Below are 20,184 nucleotides of genomic sequence, written 5' to 3'. Positions count from 1 at the left end.
ACAACCATTATAACTATTATTCCTTTCACTTAAAGAGAACCCATAAATGTCTGAAATGGCTATGAGCTCAGCCCTCTATAGCCTTCATTCACCAGAGCAAATTAGGTGAAAAGAATAGATACAATTTGATAATCACATGATCCTTTTTTGATGTTGCCCTCTGTCCTGACATCCCCTCCTTCTACCTTGATATAACCAAACTGTAAAAACATTAACTTGATGTGGCATCTATTGTTTACCTGCAGGGACCTATCTCACTGCAGGATTTCATTATCCTGTTTATGGGAAGATGTCAGGGAGAGAAGAGGCAGAGAAAGTCAATACCAGTTCGAGCATCAATATGAAATCAACCACTGAGTCCAAAGAACTGGATTTGCTCCAGCAGCATGCCAACCAATATCACAGCAAGTGCCCCATTGTAAGGCTTCATCTGTTGTTACCAAAGAGCAGTACATTTGGGGAGGGGTAGAGAACATAGTTTTAAGAAGCACACATAGTCTGGCATCAAGCTATGAATGCATGATGCTTCTTTATACTGCTGCTTAAAATAAAAGTAATTTGAAGTCAGGATGCTTTCTTGGCATAAATTGGAAGTGACACATAAAACAGAGTTCTGTGCTCAGTCTTCTTAACTTGAATGGATTCATATAGAAACCTTGTCCTGGTTTAACCAGGATAGGGTTAAGTTTCCCCAGCAGTGGGGGGGAGCTCTAGCCGGGTTATTCAGATACCATGCGGACTCACATCCTGGCAGGTCACATTTCCTGGCGCGGGAGCGCGGTGCACTCGTGGTTTTGTACATCTGCTCCTCTCACTGCTGTATTTGGTAGCTATTTTGCTCTGTTCATTGCTATCACTATTACTGTTATTGTTATTGTTGTTGTTGGTTGTGTTGCTATTGCACTGTTGTATTAAACCTTTCCTTATTTCAGTCTCGGGGCTTTGTATTTCACTCACTTTGTGGGGGAGGGGCAGCGGCCGCGTGGTCTCAGACCCCGGCAGGGGCTAAACCATCACAAACCTATATTCAGAAATACCCATTGGTGCAGAGTTTGTTGCACTTAAACAGGAAGCTCCTGTTTGTAAACAGATAATGAAATAAAAAGTTGGGCTGTGGGATTTGGTAATATCCCCTCAGTATATTTGCCATGAAGCCATCCATATCTTCTGAAAAGCAGATTATCTCTGTTTCTGAAAAGTATTTGTTTCTGAAGATTTCCATGGAAATTTCTGAAATCTCCATGTTGGAGCAAATGCTATTGTTCTACTTTCAGATAGGTTGGTTCTAGTTTTAATTGTGAGCAAGTCACTGACTTTATTCTATTTTTAAAATAATTTTTTTCCTTGCTGCTCAGGCAAGTTTGATCCCCAGAGTGTATTAAAGAAGGCTGAGAACTAATTTACATCAACTCTTAACAGCTCAGATAGAGAGGTTGTTCAGTCATTTGAAAGTCAGCCAGGCTGAAGAGAACCCAAAACTAGTAGTCAGTATGATGGCTTCATGCTGCAGTGTGTCACCTCAAAATCTCTCTGCCTTGAAAATCTTCCATTAACCAGATACACCAGCATTTAGGCTAAGATCAAGTGCAAATCTCCAGTGGAGAGATTTCTTCATCAGAAGAAATCAGCTTCATTATTTGAATTTGAAAGCTCGTTGCAGGGTAATATTAGTAAGTGGATTTTTTTGGTGTGTTTTCCTCCCTTTTAAAATTCTCACATCAGTTTTCTTTCACCTTTTTATTGTCAGCCTGTGGAAAAAACCACAGCTGAGCATGAACGGGAAGCAGAGAGGGAACGAGACCATCATTCTCCTTTTAGCCAGAGGCATCTCCATACACACCATCACACACATGTTGGAATGGGTTACCCGCTTATACCTGGACAATATGACCCATTTCAAGGTGAGCAGAAGGTTTCCAATGGTGAGATTAGCTTGCCTTGTGAAGTTGTTACCTTGACATTGCAAGTCATATGTACATGAAATGTTTTGAATAGAGATCCTCCCTGTTATATTTCCAAAACTGGTTGTCAGAGCATTATTAAAGATTTACCAGTTAGGCTGTTGTTCATGTGAATGTTTTGAATCCTACTGCAAACTGACATTAACTGCCTGAAAGGTGGCAAAAAAACAAACCAAACCACCCCTTTTTTATATAATTAGAGTTGTATAAGCAATGAAAGAAGTGTAGCAAAGACAAAAGATTTTTATACTGAACTTATTTTATGTACAAGGCATTGCAGTCACAAGGGCTTGAGTTCATTACAGTTGGAGCATCTGAAAGAGAATTCTTTTTGTATTTTGGCAAATGCAGTGCACAAAGTTGCAGTCAGGGAAAAAGCAGCACAGTAAGACATGATTAATTCACCCTAGGTTTTATACCAGTCTTTGACTGTTTTTCTCTAACCCTGGATTCTAGATGAATTAAAAGAAGATTTTCTCCCATACATAAAAGTACATGCTATCACAATTGGTAGCTAAAATGACATAAATTCATTATGCTCACTCAGTCCCTTCATGGTTATTTTTCCTGTGTGAAAGTCTTGAAATTTCTCAGTTTGATTCAGTGATTCCACATGACTTACGGAATGCATTATGCTTGTTCAGTAGGAAAACTGTAGAAATGATAAGTTTTTTATCAAAGTACTGTATTCTGAGCAGCTAGCATGCAATGTTTCTGTTGTTGATTCTTGTTATTTCCTGGTACTTATTATTTCTACTGAGCTTCCTATTCAGAAATTTATACAAACCATTTAGCATCATGCAGTGCAACACTTGGAAAGGAATACAGTAAGTTGGAATTCTGTATATTCTTGTAAAATACCTATCAAGGAGAAGTCAGTATACTATATGAAGTCATATTGGTCATGCTGGGCAGACTGTCTTAATACTATTGCCTGAAACGTGCTGTTTGTGTAGTATTAAAAGCCATTTTCTGAAGGTAGGGGGTTTTTATTTGTTTGCATTAGAGATTCTTCCTACCATTTCTCTGAACACAAAAATCCATTAAAACCAGAAGTATATCCACATTCTTTTGTTTCTTCTTTCCTTCAGGACTGACCACTGCTGCCCTTGTTGCCACTCAGCAGGTGGCTGCTCAGGCATCTGCCTCTGGTATGTTTCCTGCACAAAGAAGGTAAATATCCAGTAAAACTTGAATTATACATGTTAATACAGAGAGGAGAAAGGAAATAATAGATTTTATAACCTGAAGGTATATATTACCTTGTAAGACACAGTTTTTAAGGCAGGAAAATAGGTTGGCTGGACTTTGGGTTAATTGTAGTTTTATTCTCTTTAAGATGACATTTTGTACTTGAATTGTGTCCTTTAATTGTAATACAAATCATTAAGAGGGAACAAACAGTCTGTCTTCTGAGATTTTTCTATAGGCTATGTTTTAGGTATTGTTATTATTAAGATAAAACAATTGGTTATGAAATATAATTAAGAACCAAATTGTTTTCAAAAGTAATTTAAACTTCACATTCAGTTTCATCTATCTACTGCCAGGTAAATGTATGCTTTTATTCAATCTGAAAATCTTTCTGGTCTGCTGATTTTATTTCCAGAAGGGTTTGCTAGGGAGGTTACATTATTTTTAAGTTACATACAAATCCCATGCATTTGCCTCTCAGTTATTTACTAGGTTTTCAATTGAAATTACTCTTCAACTTCCAACAGGAAAGAGACTCTTCTTTATAATAATCATCCCATTTTAAGTGAAAAATAACAAAACACCCTTAACAGTAGGGTGTCTTTCATCACGTCCATGTTAAGTCTCAGAGTGTTTAATGTATTAGATAGCACTATAAAGTTCCATGATTATTGGTGTCTTTCTGAACGTTGACTCTGAAAACAAGTCACCGTTGTAAGACTCTTAGCTTGAATTATTTGAATGAAAAAGGTCTCTAGCTCTGAAAGACCTGATGCATGGTAGAGTTTCAGAACTCAGAAGATAAATCCCAACATGTTATTTGTTAGCATTGTTAGATGATGAGTTTGGAAATGTACATTGTCATGTGACTGGATCACATGAGGAAGTGCTTTATTACAGACATCAGTTCCATGGTGCTAATTTGAAATGCCTTAATGGCAGGTAAAAACCAGTCATTTCACTTCTGTAAATTTCAGATTTTATCACAGAATAACAAATGTTGCTGTAATTAGATTTCTGTTTGTTTAGACATATATAATATATATATTCTTTACTATTTTGTATCGGTAACCAGGCTCACACACAGGGTCTGCTGCTAAGTTGCGAACCACACAGTAAAGGAGAAATGTATTTGTCATGTTTAGAAAGTGTCAACCATGAAAGACTGCTTTGTGTTTCCTTCCTGTTCTTCTATTTTTATTTTTTTTTCTCTTGCTTTCTAATTGTAAATAAATAATGTTATGTAGCAGTGTGCCTGAACCTTGCATATCCTTCTGGTATTTCCCACAAGCTCTCAGAAAAGCTAACTGTGATGACACTTTGGTACAATGTAGATATATATTTGGTGGCTCCTATTAAGATGCATCAGTGTAAAATGTTACTGTATTCACTGTTTTATTGTAGTTGTATATTGTGAAAGATATACATTTGGAAGCCATGGGGTTGCCAGTACCACAAAAACTGTGTTGTACATAATATATGAATTTAAAATGAAATAATACACATCTGTGAATAATGAAATGTCTTTTTTTATAATTTTGAATAGTAAATAACCCAATAGCCTGCAGATCCGAAGCTCTCTTATTTGAGTAGTCCTGCAGTCTTTTTTTTTGATGTTTACAATTATACAGTCTTAGAAGAGAGACTTTTAACTGCCTGGTTACTTTTTTTATGCTATAATCTAGCTTATTTTATGTAAAATGTATATTGAATACTTTCATCTTTATACCTGCCTTAAATAATTTGGCAATCGGAATAAAGTAAAAAGTTGGTTTTGTACTTTCTTGGGGTCTGTTTCAACTTGCTTTCCTGTGGCCCGCTTTGAGAGATGTGTCATAGATGTAGATAACAGAATCTGAAGGTACCACACAGCTACTAGTCCATATCCTCAGAAGTGCTCCCTGGTACTCAGTTAATAGCATGCACCTACAGAGATCCCATGACTCCCCTACTGGACCTGCAATACTGTCCTCTCCTGGGTGGTGATGTGGGACCCAAGCCAGAAAATAGAACTGGAGTTCTTTCCATGGACTTCGGTAATCTCAAAAAGACCCCTAATAACCTTCTGTGATATTAGTGGTTCTTAAATCTTTAATGCTTTTATAGAGGAGCTCTGTATACTATAAATTTGTGCTGGGTTGACTTTGGCTGGCTGCCAGGTGCCTGTCGCAGTAGAGACGGACACGACAAACATCAGATTGTGTAAAATGACCAAAATGGCTGCAAAAGCCCCTTTATTGTTCTAACAAGCCTTTTTATAACCTTCTTCAAAGTAGGTGTTCATACAGGATTGGTTTACTTTAGTAACTAACAGTTCACGATTGGGTGATAGTTTCTCTCCTGAATCGTCAGGACAGTTCTTCTTATCTTAGTTCTCTAATCTTGTTTCCATGGCACTTCTCGGGACTTTCTGGTCTCTCATGGATACACTGGAATCTCGTCAAGGTTAAATTCTTCTTCAGTTAGACTAGAGGCAGACCCGCTGCCTCCCCCGACAATCCCCCCTTTTTGTATTTGTGCTAGAAATATTGCAGAAGCAGTCTTCTGCAGGGCCCTTTGCAGAAGACTGACAAGACAAGGCAACATTAAAGGCACAGTCACAATTACCAAGATCATGACCCCCACAGTTTTGACCAGAGATATCAACCATCCAGAAAGTCCCCAACCTTTAAACATCCTTGTTAACCAATCTAATCCATCCTCTTCTGTTAAACGCTTGACACCATCCTTTAGCTGCTGTATGCTTTTGAAAATAGATTCTGAGTGGTCAGACAAATTCATGCAACACATTCCATCAAAATCTTCACATCCATGTCCTTGTGCTAAAAGCAAAAAGTCAATTGCAGCCCTGTTCTGTAAAGTAGCATGTCTAACACTATCAACATCAGTTAAAAGGCCACTCAAAGCTAAAGAAGTAGCGTTAGTCTGTTTGCTAAGCCAACATCCCAACTTATTCAAAGTCCTTAAGGCATTTGCAACACCAACTCCTGGTGCCAATATGGAGGCCGTTATGATCTGGCCTGGATTCCAGAATTCAACATTATCTTGACAAGAACTTTCAAACTGATGAACAGTCCTTGAGACTCGCTTATGTTTTCGAGTCATATTCAGAATCATTGACACATTTGGTGTTAATAACGTGAGGCGTCCGAGGCTACACAGGCCTCCATTCAGTTTAGATGGATCGCCTCCCCAGGCACGATCTCCACAGATTAAAAACACACCAGGAGGTAATGCAAGAGGAACAGCAAAAGATCGTGAGATGTTAGTCGAAGTATAATTGCACCAAGCGGTTGAATTATAATAAGCAGCATTAGTTGCATTCACATTTTGCCCTCTTCGTGTGGTGTTATAGGAGTAATTAAAAAACACACAAGCATCCATTATAACAGAGCCTAGCAACTCTAGTTCTTGGGGTTCTTGCGTAACCTGTGGAAGGTAACTATATACACCATCCCAATTATCTGTGCAATTTTTTGGAGAGTTGCAAGGAGAGAAAACCTGAAGGGTTTGTGGGATTGGCCATGTGTCTACTGGCACTCCCACCAAACAGGTGGAGAATGGATTTTCCGGGTTCGCAGTAGAAAGGCACAAGGCTTCTTGATGTGTCATATTTGCCAAAGTTACCCAGACATTCTGCTTGGGTTGTGGAACTACCCATCCTTCACCCTGATGCAGGTTCCAGCACAGGCCGAACACACCGAGCAGGAACCCAGCGAGGGCCGGCATCTGTAGAGACACAAGCATAACCCCTGCCCCAGGTTAATAATTCACATGGTCCACTCCACTGGCCAGTAATTAGATCTCTAACATGCACTTTGATGTCTTTTTGCAAATCTTGTTTTGAAAAAAGAGAAGAGAAATGCTGAAAAAGAGGAGGTAGAGAAGAATTATCCCCATAATGGAGAAAGTTAAGAACATAAACTGCTTTATCTAAACATGCCTGTGGTGGTTCCCCAATCATTCTCCCTTTTTGTTTTTGAAGCTGCTGCTTCAACGTACTATGTGTACGCTCAACAATTGCTTGTCCTGTTGGGGAATGGGGAATTCCTGTAACATGAGTAACACCCCACAAATTGAAAAATGTTTGAACTTTCTGTGAAACATATGCTGGGCCATTGTCCGTTTTTATTTGGCGTGGCACCCCAAGCATAGAAAAAGCCTTTTGGAAATGTCGAATTACATCTTTTCCTGTTTCTCCATTATGTGCTGTTGCTACTAAGGCATGAGAATAAGTATCAATGGAAACATGAACATACTTCTGTCGGCCAAATCCATTTATGTGAGTAACATCAGTTTGCCAAATCTGTAGAGCCTGCATACCTCTGGGGTTAGTACCAAAATACACTGGTGTGTGAGTTCCTTGGCAGTCAGGGCAGGCAGCTACAATGGAATGAGCTTCAGCATGAGACAAGCTGAACTGCCGTCGTAAAGCTCGATATCCTTGGTGAAAAAATTGATGTGATAATACAGCTTGTTGCTTTATGTTAGGAACAGTATTCAGAGTCATAGCAGAAACAAGAGCACCCGCTCTGGCATTACCTTCTGTATAAAATCCTGGTAAAGTAGTATGACTACGGATGTGCATGATAAAATAAGGTTCTGTCCGTAGTTGAATACTTTTCCAGAGTTCTAAAAGTACATCAAATAATAATTGATTGTCTGACATGGTCAAAACCACTTTGTCTAGTCTAGAAACTAAGTTAGCTACATACGCTGAGTCAGTTACAATATTTACAGGAGTGGAAAAAATAGAAAAAACAACAGCCATTGCACGTAGTTCTACTACTTGTGGAGAACCATTTTGATATACTACTTTGTTGTTCCAATTGTTGTTTTCATACCATACTACTGCTGCTTTACCTGTTTTTCCTGAGCCATCTGTAAAAACAGTAAGGCCGTTCACTGGTTCTGGGCGGCTTAAATTTTTTTGACCAAATGGTATTTCTCGAGCAAATTTCAGTAGCGGGTGTGACGGCAGGTGATATGACACCTGTCCCTGAAAACTCGCCATGGCTGTCTGTAGTTCATAATTATTTGCCAAGCACCATTCAAAATACCAGTTTTGAACAGGTAAAACAATCGTAGCTGGGTCACATCCTGTTAGTTCTGTACATCGTTTTCTGGCTTTTATGATTACATCAGCAATAAGCTCAAACAGTCCAGGAGCAGTTTTTCGTGGTCGGAATGACAGAAACATCCATTCTAGAATGTGCAGTGGGTCATCCCACTCAGAATTCCACTGCACCAAAGCACCAAATGGTACAGTTTTGTCAATTAGTACAAAGAGTTGCACCAATTGAGACAGATCTATTCGAGAAACAAATTTCTCGTGTATAGATCGTTCCACCATGTGAATTACCTTTAATGCTTCCTCAGTTAATATTCTGGGTTCTGTTGGATCATTGGAATTTTTTAATAATTCCAATAAAGGTTGCAGTTGTGAATTGGTCAGTCCGAGATAGGGCCTAATCCAATTCAGGGATCCCATTAATTTCTGTACATCATTAAGAGTTTTAACTTCAAGGTTAAGTTTCACAGGTTGAGGCATCACCTGCTTACCTGTAACTGTCATTCCTAGATATTTCCAGGGTTCTACTTTCTGCACCTTTTCAGGGGCAATAACTAATCCATATTGTTGTAACGAATCTCTGGCTAAATTCTCCATGTCATTCAACTGCTCCTTGTTGTTTGATGTTAACAGGATGTCATCCATGTAATGGTAACAATAGCTGGTAGGGAATCTTTCCCTTACAGGTGACAAAGCTTGTGCCACAAACCATTGACAAATTGTTGGTGAATGTTTCATGCCCTGCGACAGAACTCTCCATTGATATCTTTTTGCGGGTTCTGCATGATTGACAGAAGGCACAGAGAATGCAAATTTTTCTCTGTCTTGAGAGGCTAATGGTATTGTAAAAAAACAATCCTTGAGATCCATGACAATGATTTCCCAATCTTTAGGGATCATGGCTGGTGAAGGCATGCCTGGTTGTAGAGCCCCCATCGTGGCCATGACAGCATTGATCTGCCGCAGGTCATGTAAAAATCACCATTTTCCTGATTTCTTTTTTATCACAAACACTGGAGTATTCCATGGGCTCTGAGAGGGTTCAATGTGTCCAGCAGCTAGCTGTTCTGCCACCAATTCCTGCAGGGCCTTTAATTTCTCCGTTGGTAGGGGCCACTGATCCACCCACACAGGGCTATTTGTTAACCAGGTTAACACAAGCATGGGTTGTCTAACACCCTGCAGCACAGTGGTCCCTGTTAAAAATCCATAGTAATCTTCACCCCCCATTGTAACAAGCAATCTCTCCCCCATAGATTGAGGGGAGCTGCTGTCACATATGGTTTAATGACTGCTTGTTGGCCCTCAGGATTGGTGATCAGAATTGCTGTGGCTGCCGTCCTTGCTCGCGCGGATCCTCCCAGCCCCACTACCCCTGTGTCTGCCGCCACCGTGGGACAATTAATTGGCCAATTAATATGATACATAATAGTTACGTCCGCTCCAGTATCCAGAAGTTCACAGATTGAAGTAGAAGGAGGAGAACTGTCTTGATTGTAGATGATGCACTTCATGGACGGACGATGTGTCTCAATGGGTTGTGACTAAAAAGCCATCAGCGCCCCGGTCGATCCAAAGCTGTTATCCCCATGGAGGCACTGTTCTGCTTTTGGAACACAACTCAAAAAAGGTACAAGTTGAGCAATGCGAGTGTCTTTTGGGATTGTTACAGGTGGATAAGGAGTAGAAATCATAGCACAAATTTGTCCAGTAAAATCAGCATCAATAATTCCTACATGCACAATTAATCCATTCAAAGTGCTACTAGATCTTCTAACCAATAGGGCACTTAGACCTTGCAATTCCATTGTCTTTCTCAAAGCGGTGAGTCCCACCTGTTGAGACTGTTCCAATATAATAGGGGGTCAAATGGCTTGTAGTTGAGGATTACTAAATGGTCCTTCACTAAGCAAAGTATCCTCTCTAATGTCTAGTCTGGGGTCATCCTGTGGTAGTCGTAAATTATTCTGCACGGCTGCACGTGCCATCTGCCTCCAAGTAGATTGAAACACTTGTAATTGCACCGGCTGAAACAACACTTGTGCGAGATGTGTAACGTCATATGGACACAGCAAATCTGTGCTGATTATTCGAATAAGTTGCATCACCTCAGGAGAATTGATTCCAAATTTCTGTGTTTTATTCTGCAAATCCTGCACCACCTTCCAACTGATCGGATTGTGCTCATCGTGCTCGTTTGTGCCTGCAACAGCTTTATAAACAGGGAATGCACCATGAGCCTCCTTTGCTGCATCCACAGACTGTGGACAGGCTGGGGTTGGAGAGTACGGGCTGAGGCGTTCGACCAGATCCCAGTTGCCAGCCTCAGCAGCATACTTTCTAACTCCCTCCCAAAATCGATCAGGGGACCTTGGAATTACAGTTACTGTGGATGGAGGGAGAGTCCATTGACTTGCGGAAAAAAAACTCTACAACTTTGTAGTTGTAAAGCAGGTATGTTTATTCAGCGCTGGGCGCACGGGGGATCGCTCCACCACAGGCGTGCGTGCCCTCCCGTAGCCTTTGACCTGCTTATATGGTACAAAGTATTGTTTATTTATGAAGCGCCTATACATATTTATGATCTATCCCCGCTTCGTATGGTAATTAGGTTCCTCCCTCCTGCACATGCGTCCTGGGCTCCTCAGGTCCTGGGCAGTGGTCGTAAATTCCTGGGCGGGGGTCTCGTTGATGAAGTACCTCATCTTCCTCACCAATGAACTTTTCACCTTGTCCTTCTGCGCAGTCTCAGTTGTTCTCTGCTCCTTATCTGAACCCCTGGGTCAGCTTGTACCAGAATTCGGGGGGATTTATCTCTTACCTATGTCTCTTCAAGGGCTAGAGGAAGTCTCTGCTCAGACCCGAGAGATAGTAACCTAGCAACTTTATTGACACTTGGTGTTTCTCAATGTGGAGACCCCTTGTCTTTGCGCAAGTTCTTTTCTTCTTATGTTCTCTGACTACAATGGTTTATATTCCCCCTATCATCCATGGCTGGGCTTTCTTCACCATGGGTTTATCTGTGATATGTAGAGTTTGTAAAGCCGTGGTTAAAGCTTCTTCTCCCTCACTTTCATTTTCGCTCTCGCTCTCTGGCTCTGTGTTACCCGCCCTATTTTCCTCCTCGGGGGCGGGGGGGCTGATGGAATCAGCCCTTCTGCTGCTGCGCCGCTAGGGGCTGCCGCTGCACCGCCCTCATCGCCCCGCAAAATATTTAATGGAGGAGGAGGAGGTGGGCGAGGGCGCGATCTGCTTTTGCCCGTGAGGGGTTTCCTGCCTGCTATTCCTGAGGCTGAGGTATCCCCTGCATTTGTCCCTTTGCCACAGTCCTCCCCGTCATTGTCTTCAGGTCGAATGTCTGTTAGTTTCCCATCAGAGGCCTCACGCTCTATCTTCCATTCCTTTAAGGTTTCACTCAATAAGCGCCATGTGGTTGCCAACTCACATGCCTCTTTTTGTCCTTTAGAGACCTCATCCAATAGTTTCAATCCTACTGCTTGCCATGCACTCACACTGAATGCAGTAACTGTTGTGGCTTCAAAGCCTTGCATCTTACTCCATAGCAAAATCTTTTTCAGGCTTTGTTCTGAGGTCTTAACCCCCTTTCTTTTTAATAGGACTTTCCAGGTAGACAAAATTGTCTCCTCTTCCTTTGTTAATGACTGCCCCATAATTACAGTCCCGTTCCCGGTGGCTCACCTTTTTAGGTGTCGAAGTTCAGGTCCAGACCAAGCAGATTCCCTCTGCTCTCAGCTACACCGGGCTCCGTCTCCGCGGCTCTTCCCGCCGCCGTTATACTTCTCCTTTAAATGATCACTTCGCTCTAATCACGTCGCTCTAATCACTTCACTCTAATCACGTCGCTCTAATCACGTCGCTCTTATCACGTCGGTCTAATCACGTCGGTCTAATCACGTCGGGGTCACCATTTGTCGCAGTAGAGACGGACACGACAAACATCAGATTGTGTAAAATGACCAAAATGGCTGCAAAAGCCCCTTTATTGTTCTAATAAGCCTTTTTATAACCTTCTTCAAAGTAGGTGTTCATACAGGATTGGTTTACTTTAGTAACTAACAGTTCACGATTGGGTGATAGTTTCTCTCCTGAATCGTCAGGACAGTTCTTCTTATCTTAGTTCTCTAATCTTGTTTCCATGGCACTTCTCGGGACTTTCTGGTCTCTCATGGATACACTGGAATCTCGTCAAGGTTAAATTCTTCTTCAGTTAGACTAGAGGCAGACCCGCTGCCTCCCCCGACAGGTGCCCACCAAGCCTCTCTATCACTCCCCATCCTCAACTGGACAGGGGAGTGAAAAATATGACAAAAGGCTCATGGGTTGAGATAAGGACAGGGAGATCACTCAGCAATTATTATCGTCATGGGCAAAACAGACTCAACTTGGGGAAATTAATTTAATTTATTGCCAATCAAATCAGAGTAGCATAATGAGAAATTAGAATAGAATAGAATAGAATAGAATAGAATAGAATAGAATAGAATAGAATAGAATAGAATAGAATAGAATAGAATAGAATATTTTCAGTTGGAAGGGACCTACAACGGTCATCTAGTCCAACTTCCTGACCAATTCAGGGCTGACTAAAAGTTAAAGCATCTTATTAAGGGCATTGTCCAAATGCCTCTTGAACACTGAAAGGCATGGGGCATCAACCACCTCCCTAGGAAGCCTGTTCCAGTGTTTGACCACCCTCTTGGTAAAGAAATGCTTCCTAACATCCAGTCTAAACCTCCTCTGACGCAGCTTTGAACTCTTCCCCAAGCCTGTAGCGTTGCATGGGGTTGTTGTGACCCAAGTGCAGGACCCGGCACTTAGCCTTGTTGAATCTCATACAATTGGCCTTGGCCCATCGATCCAGCCTGTCCAGATCCCTCTGTAGACTCTTTCTGCCCTCAAGCAGATCAGCACTCACACCCAACTTGGTGTCATCTGCAAACTTACTGAGGGTGCACTAAATCCCCTCATCCAGATCACTGATAAAGATATTAAACAAAACTGGCTCCAATACTGAGCCCTGGGGAACACCACTTGTGACCAGCTGCCAACTGGATTTAACTCCATTCACCACCACTCTTTGGGCTCGGCCATCCAGCCAGTTTTTTATCCAGCAAAGAATACGTCAATCCAAGCCATGAGCAGCCAGTTTCTCCAGGAGAATGCTGTGGGAAACAGTGTCAAAGGCTTTACTAAAGTCCAGGTAAAAAACACCCACAGTCTTTCCCTCATCCACTAAGCGGGTCACCTTGTCATAGAAGGAGATCAGGTTTGTCAAGCAGGACCTGCCTTTCATAAAACCATGCTGACTGGGCCTGATCACCTGGTTGCCCTGTACATGCCATGTGATGGCACTCAAGATGAGCTGCTCCATAACCTTCCACCAAGGTCAGGCTGACAAGCCTGTAGTTCCTCGGATCCTCCTTCTGGCCCTTCTTGTAGATGGGTGTCACATTTGCTAACCTCCAGTCAACTGGGACCCCCTGAGTTAGCCAGGACTGCTGAAAAATGATGGAAAGTGGCTTGGTGAGCATTTCTCCCAGCTCCATCAGCACCTTTGGGTGGATCCCATCTGGCCCCATAGACTTGTATGTGTCTAAGTGGTGTAGCAGGTTGCTAACCATTTCCCCTTGGATTATGGGGGCTTCATTCTGCTCCCTGTCCCCGTCTTCCACCTCAGGGGGCTGGGTACCCCGAGAACAACTGGTCTTACTATTAAAGACTGAGGCAAAGAAGGCATTAAGTACCTCAGCCTTTTCCTCATCCTTTGTCACTGTGCTTCCCCCTGCAGCCAATAAAGGATGAAGATTCTCCTTAGCCCTCCTTTTGTTGCTAATGTAGTTATAGAAACTTTTTCTATTGTCTTTTATGGCAGTAGCCAGATTAAGTTCTAGTTGGGCTTTGGCCCTTCTAATTTTCTCCCTGCATAACCTCACAACAACTTTGTAGTCTTCCTGCATTGCCTGCCCCTTCCCCAAAAGGTCATAAACTCTATTTTTTTTTTTCCCTGAGTTCCAGCCAAAGCTCTCTTGTTCAGCCAGGCCAGTCTTCTGCACCAGCTCATCTTTCGGCACATAGGGACAGCCTGCTCCTGCGCCTTTAAGATTTCCTTCTTAAAGAATGTCCAGCCTTCCCGGACTCCTTTGCCCTTCAGAACTGCCTCCCAAGGGACTCTATCAACCAGTCTCCTGCAGGCCAAAGTGTGCCCTCTGGAAGTCCAAGATAGCGGTTCTGCTAACCTCCCTCCTTACTTCTCCGAGAATCGAGAACTCCATCATTTCATGATCACTATGCCCAAGGTGGCCTCCAGCTATCACATCACCCACAAGTCCTTCTCTGTTCACAAACAACAGATCCAGCAGGGTGCCTTCCCAGTTGGCTCCCTCACCAGCTGTGTCAGGAAGTTATCTTCTACATACTCCAGGAACCTCCTAGACTGTTTCCTCTCCGCTGTATTGTATTTCCAGCAGATATCTGGTAAGTTGAAGTCCCCCCCCATGAGAACAAGGACTAGCAATTGTGAGACTTCTCCCAGATGCTTATAGAATATTTCATCTGCCTCTTCATCTGCTGCTTCTATCTATTTCAGAGATAATAACAAACAGCTAAATTTCATGTTAGATTTTCAAAAGGCACAATTAAAGTAATTAGTTAATTGTCCATAATTGCAGAAGCCTGATTAAAGGCCATTTTTTAAATAAACCAGTGAGGATTAAGGAGTCTCATTAAAAGATGCAAAGACTGTGGATGTAGAAGTGGCGAGTTGCTGTTGAGCACTGGTTCAGAGTACACCCCAGTGCCAGCCAACATCTGTGGCATATTTCCCTTCTTATGCCAGAAGAAATAAATCGCACCACTCTTATCAGTGCAATGAGTTACAGACTACACGTCCTTGTGTCAGAGGTGGCTGTGAGCTCCTGGGAAGGAGAGCAGACAGCATATGCTGATGGAGAATTGTGGTGCAACTTTTTAGTTGGTTGAAAGAAATCTTACAGGTTTGGGGGGAGGGTTGGATTCTCCTAATTTTATCAGAGTTTCTCATTTATTTAAAAGGATTTTAATATGTGTAAGTTAACCTACTGCCTTTCAACATATATTTAGACTACAGTCCAGAGAGCTCCTGCCACTTTCCTCCTCCCTTCAGCATCACTTAGTCTGGGGGCAGTGCCAGCCAAGGGCAGGCTTTGGAGGAGCAGGGATGGGATTTTCTTTGCATGCATGGCAACCTCCCTTCAGGAACTTCATCTCCCATCTCCTAGTCTGCAGTTGATCAAGTCCATTGAGTGTAAGCATCTGTTAATGCAGCATACATTTTGAGAAGGTAGAAGCTGGAACCAACAGCAAGGTTCAAGAAGATGATAAAAATGTTAAGGTGGCCAATTTATTTTGTTGTTCTGACTCTTTTCTTTTGCTACTTCAGCTCCATTCCCCTCTCAACAAGTGAATTCTACAGATTTACATTCACAGTGCCAGAGATGCAGTCATAATTAATAATTAATTTAAATTCACAGTGGTGTCAAGGGTATAAGGGTGATTTGGCTCAATGGATCAATGGATACAGAGTAAAAAGACACTATTCCCACATAAATTAATGGCAGTTGTTCTCACTTAAAGCAGGGCTGACTTTGCTTCAGTGACACTGAATTTCGCTCATTTGCATTGATTTGCTAATGAGAAATTTGCACCACTGTTTACTTTGCCTCTCAATTTGACCCTTTCATTTTAGTTTGAATTGACAATTAGTGTGGGAACAGAAGAAACTGGATTCAGTTCTTTGTAGTGAACATAATTCAGTGAGCAAACTGTAAAAGAATTTGAGAGCAAAGTAATCCAAGGAGTAAACACACCCCACCCCACCCCAAATAAACAGCAGCACAAATGTGGGCTCTGCAGACACCAGGCCATTATGCACTTATTGTGGAGCAAGAAAAAACCCTTCATGTACTTCAGACCTGAGAAATCTGTTTCCCCCACCACCAGGGCGTCAGAAATATTTCACAATGCAGGGCTGAACCTTGCTGCATGGCTGACTTGCTTTAACTAAATGAAAGAAAGTCCAAATTAGCATGTGAGCAAAGGAAGTCAAAATGATCTCATTCATATGGCTTTCTCCCATTTATGTAAGGGAACATGGCCCCCATAGAATAGCATGTCTTTCTCTGGGCCACAAAGGGCTGTTTGCCTCATTTTCCTCATTCTTAACCTTTGCCTCTCCCTGGGACTGAAGTGCAAGACAAAGCTGGGACACTGCATTCTTCCTTTATATCTTAGCTACAATAGCGAGGAGTTAGCAGGGTTAAAAATGTTTGCACACCCCTGGGATACCTTGAATGCATGAGGCTGTTCTGAGCTGTAAGACCAACTGTCTTGAGAACATGAAGCTTTACCAAATTCAATATTGTGGTGGGTTAACCCTGGTTAGCATCACCCAGTTGCTCGCTCACTCCCACCCCCCGGCAGGATGAGGAAGAGAATAAGAAGAGCAAAAGCAAGAAAACACATGGGTCACGATAAAGAGAGTTCAGTAAGTGAAGGAAAGAAGGGGGAAAAATACAGTGAAAAGTGATGCAAAACCAATCATTCATCACCTCCCACAAGTAGACTGATGCCCAGCCAATCTCCAGGCAATAGCTACCTCTCCTCCCAAATACCTCCCCCCCCCCCCCCCAGTTTTTAATGCTGAGTGTGACATCATATGGTATAGAATATCCCTTTGTTGAATTTGGATCAGCTGTCCAGGCTGATCCCCATAACAAGTAACCTGAGTAGGCCCAAGCCTGTGCTGTACTGCATTATGCTGCACACACAGCCTGGCCTTCAGGCTGTATTGTGCTGCACCAATTTCTTGGCTGCAGTATAAACTTAGCCAGCTCATTGTAACAGAGGAGCCTGAAGGCAGCTCCCAGTTGGTATGGGTGATTACACCACCTGCATGTCCTTGCCTTTATCTAACAGTGCATCAAGAAGTTCTCACGTGAGTATCTTTTCTGTTTGATTGTAGAAATGATGAATAGAGCTGTTCCCTTGTGAGAAAATCCTATAATAGCATGAAAGACTGAAATGGGAGAATCTCTTTTATGGACAGGGTCTGCCCAGTGTACTGTGTGTGGTTCAGAGACCCATTCGATGCTACACCACCTGAGGTTCCCACCATCTAAAGGGACATAAGATTATCTATACTGTTGTCTCCTTACCATGTTAGCTATAATAAATTTTACATGATACCTTACAGACTTTGACTGTCTTTCTTACTGGGATCATAATGGACCAGCACCTTCTGGAACAAAACACCACATAGCTTTAAGTGTAAGCTATCAGGTTTAAATTATCATAAAAAATAACTTCCAAGTAATAAAAGTCCCCAAAGCAAAAATTTCATCTAATACTCCTGATTGCCTTTGAATTAGTTCTTCTTTATAATGCCATGCTATCAGAGCAGCACATTAACTATTGAGCAATAATTGTGAAGTAATGCACTCCTTTTAGATGAAAAATATATCTTATAGTATGTCACTTCTTAAACAATCTTTATTATTTAAAATAGCATCTTCTGTTTGTCCCCCATTTTACATAATCATGAACTTTTTGTGAAGACAATGTTGCAGTTGAACTGCAGGGTTCAGAAGAAAAGTGTTTTATTCTAATAATTAATTCATTTGTTTTAGTCATGTCTCTTGGTAAAACATATTCCTGGTATTTTGTTTTTGTATTGGCTGACAGCTTAGTCATTTTATAAATTTATTTATAAACTTTATAAAAATTATTTTGTCTCTTGGCAAATATTCAAAGTAGGGTTTTGTTGTTTTGTAAGACCTCTTTTATGATGTTGCATTAAAAAATGCATGCAGGTGTCTAATTTATTGAGTTTATCAAATATATTCATTTTACCTCATGGGTTTTGGTCCATTGGAATTTATTGTTTTTAAGGTCTTCTGACAAGAGATGCAGCTCCTCAACAGAAACATCTTAAGGTGTAAGTCAAAGCATCCTGGCCTTCATAAATACTCACACGCAGCCCAACATGTGCACAGACACCACACCCTTCCAAAGTATATAAGTATTTTCTCCTTAGAGGGCAGGCTAGTGAAGGTATTATAGTGAAGGTATATTACAGGTGCTCAGTGCCTCACCAGAGGACACACAGATACTGAGGTAATGGGGGTTGCGGTCAGTCCATAACACTTCGTCTCTGCCACTCCTTCCTCCTTGTTGTGGTTTGAGCCCAGAGGGCAACTGAGCACCACGAAGCTGCTCACTCACCCCTTCCTCCTCAAGAACGGGAAGGAGGAAATAAAGCAAAAGGCTCAGGAATGAAGATAAGGACAGAGAGAGCTGACTCACCTGTTACCATCATGGACAAAAGACAGAGTCATTAGGGGAAGAAGAACATCAATTTAATTCAGACACTAACAACACCACCACTTAACAGACAGAGTAGGACAGTGAGAAGCATTACCACATCTTAAAAACACCTTCCCGTCACCCCTCCCTTCTTCACAGGCTCAGCTTTGCTCCCAATTTCTCTACCTCCTTCCCCTGAACGACACAGGGGGGCAGGGGATGGGGGGTTGCAGTCAATCCCGCTGCTCCTTCCTCCTCAGGGGGAGGACTCCTTGCATTCTTCCCCTGCTCCAGCATGGTGTCCTTCCCATGGGAGACAGTCCTCCAAGAACTTTCTCTGATGTGAGTCCCTCCCACGGGCCACAGCTGTTTCTGAGCTGCTCCAGCATGGGTCCCTCCCATGTGTTGCAGTCGTCCCAGTGCCAAACTACAACAGTGGGAGCTTCTTCCCACAGTCATGGCCTTTTTTGGGCATAGCCACCTGCTCTGGCATGGTGTCCTCCACAGGCTGCAGGCGGATATCTGCTCCACCAGCAACCTCCATGGGTGTCAGGATGGCAACCTGCCATCCCACCACAGGGTGCAGGAGGATCTCTGCACCAGCGCCCGCTGCCCCACTTCCTCCTCCTTTCTTCCACTGACCTAAGTGTTCACACAGATGTCCTCCTTGCAGCTCCTCCTCACAACTCCAACTCCTCCTCTCAGGTTCCCCTTCTTAAATATGTTATCTCAGAGGTGCAGCCACCATCGCTAATTGGCTCAGCCTTGGCAGAGAGGCGGGTCTGACTTGGAGCCGGGGGAGCTTCAAGAAGCCTCTCACAGGGGGCCATCACTGTAGCCCCTTCCCCCACTATCAAAAATCCCCACCACACACACAAACCCAGCATACTCCTCACGCTCTTCCCCTGCTCCAGCATGGGGTCCCACTCACAGGCTGCAGTTCTTCACAAACTGCTCCATTGTGGGTCCTTTCCATGGGATACAGTCCTTCAGGAATGAACTGTGCCAGTGTGAAGTGCTAAGGCTTGGACAACCGGCCCAAGCCAGAGTTGACCTATAGATGAATCCTGTATATTTTATAACTGATAACCATTGTCCTAATAGGTATTATACTAAGTTATAACAAACCACCTATTCTGATGTAAAAGGTGGAAGTATTGAAGCCTGAACAACAGGCCCTGAGCCGAAGCTGCTAACTCAGTATGTAATCATTAGTGAAATATGCATAGAAGATGTAGCTATCTTGAATGTATCTTTATCTTTCTTTGTGTGTGGATAAAATAACAGGGTCGTGGAGACCGTTGTCTGGCACTGTGGCCTGATGAGAGATCTTGCGCCTAATCCAATTAGATAAGCAGAGGAACTCCCTTAGCTTCTCCCTTAAGCCCTGGCCAGGCTCTGGGGGAATCTAATGTGAGATTGAAACCAGATATTTCCGCTCAAAACAAAGGTGCCAGCTATTCTGGCTTACTGATTTTTGGTATATAAGGCTGGACCCGCTCACAGCGACTTTGGAAGCCTCACCTATGGGTGGACACACCACGTAGGATTTCCCACTTGCCGGGACAGGCTCTCCAAATCCTCGCTGTAACCGGGGCT

The 20,184-nt window shown here is 42.6% G+C and overlaps 2 protein-coding genes across 4 annotated transcripts in view; one reads left to right on the top strand and one right to left on the bottom strand.

Annotated features, from left to right (window-relative positions):
• Nucleotides 1–3,138, top strand: part of LOC141917747 (zinc finger protein 608-like) — a 145,440-nt gene extending 142,302 nt beyond the window's left edge. Inside the window, exons 6-8 of the mRNA XM_074811164.1 lie at nucleotides 246–418; nucleotides 1,748–1,901; nucleotides 3,053–3,138. Of these exons, the coding sequence (XP_074667265.1) occupies nucleotides 246–418; nucleotides 1,748–1,901; nucleotides 3,053–3,138 (413 nt within the window). The remainder of the gene's footprint in view (nucleotides 1–245; nucleotides 419–1,747; nucleotides 1,902–3,052) is intronic.
• Nucleotides 3,139–5,553: 2,415 nt separating this feature from the next.
• On the bottom strand, nucleotides 5,554–12,065 carry LOC141917752 (syncytin-2-like). 3 transcript variants are annotated; one of them, XM_074811176.1, is made up of 2 exons: nucleotides 11,926–12,065; nucleotides 5,554–6,884 (listed from the first exon to the last, which is right to left on the bottom strand). In XM_074811176.1, the coding sequence occupies exon 2, from the start codon at nucleotides 6,882–6,884 to the stop codon at nucleotides 5,574–5,576; it is 1,311 nt and encodes a 436-aa protein (XP_074667277.1). In that variant the 5' UTR covers nucleotides 11,926–12,065; the 3' UTR covers nucleotides 5,554–5,573. The 3 variants fall into 3 exon arrangements, 1 of the variants encoding a protein (XP_074667277.1); XR_012621430.1 differs by lacking the exon at nucleotides 5,554–6,884 and adding an exon at nucleotides 9,176–9,829; XR_012621431.1 differs by lacking the exon at nucleotides 5,554–6,884 and adding an exon at nucleotides 10,713–11,064.
• Between the last annotated feature and the right edge of the window lie 8,119 nt (nucleotides 12,066–20,184).

This window comes from Strix aluco, chromosome W (assembly GCF_031877795.1).
Source record: "Strix aluco isolate bStrAlu1 chromosome W, bStrAlu1.hap1, whole genome shotgun sequence".
NCBI lineage: Eukaryota > Metazoa > Chordata > Aves > Strigiformes > Strigidae > Strix > Strix aluco.
Note: the sequence above shows the minus strand (reverse complement) of the source record. Positions and strands in the feature narration are given on the sequence as shown.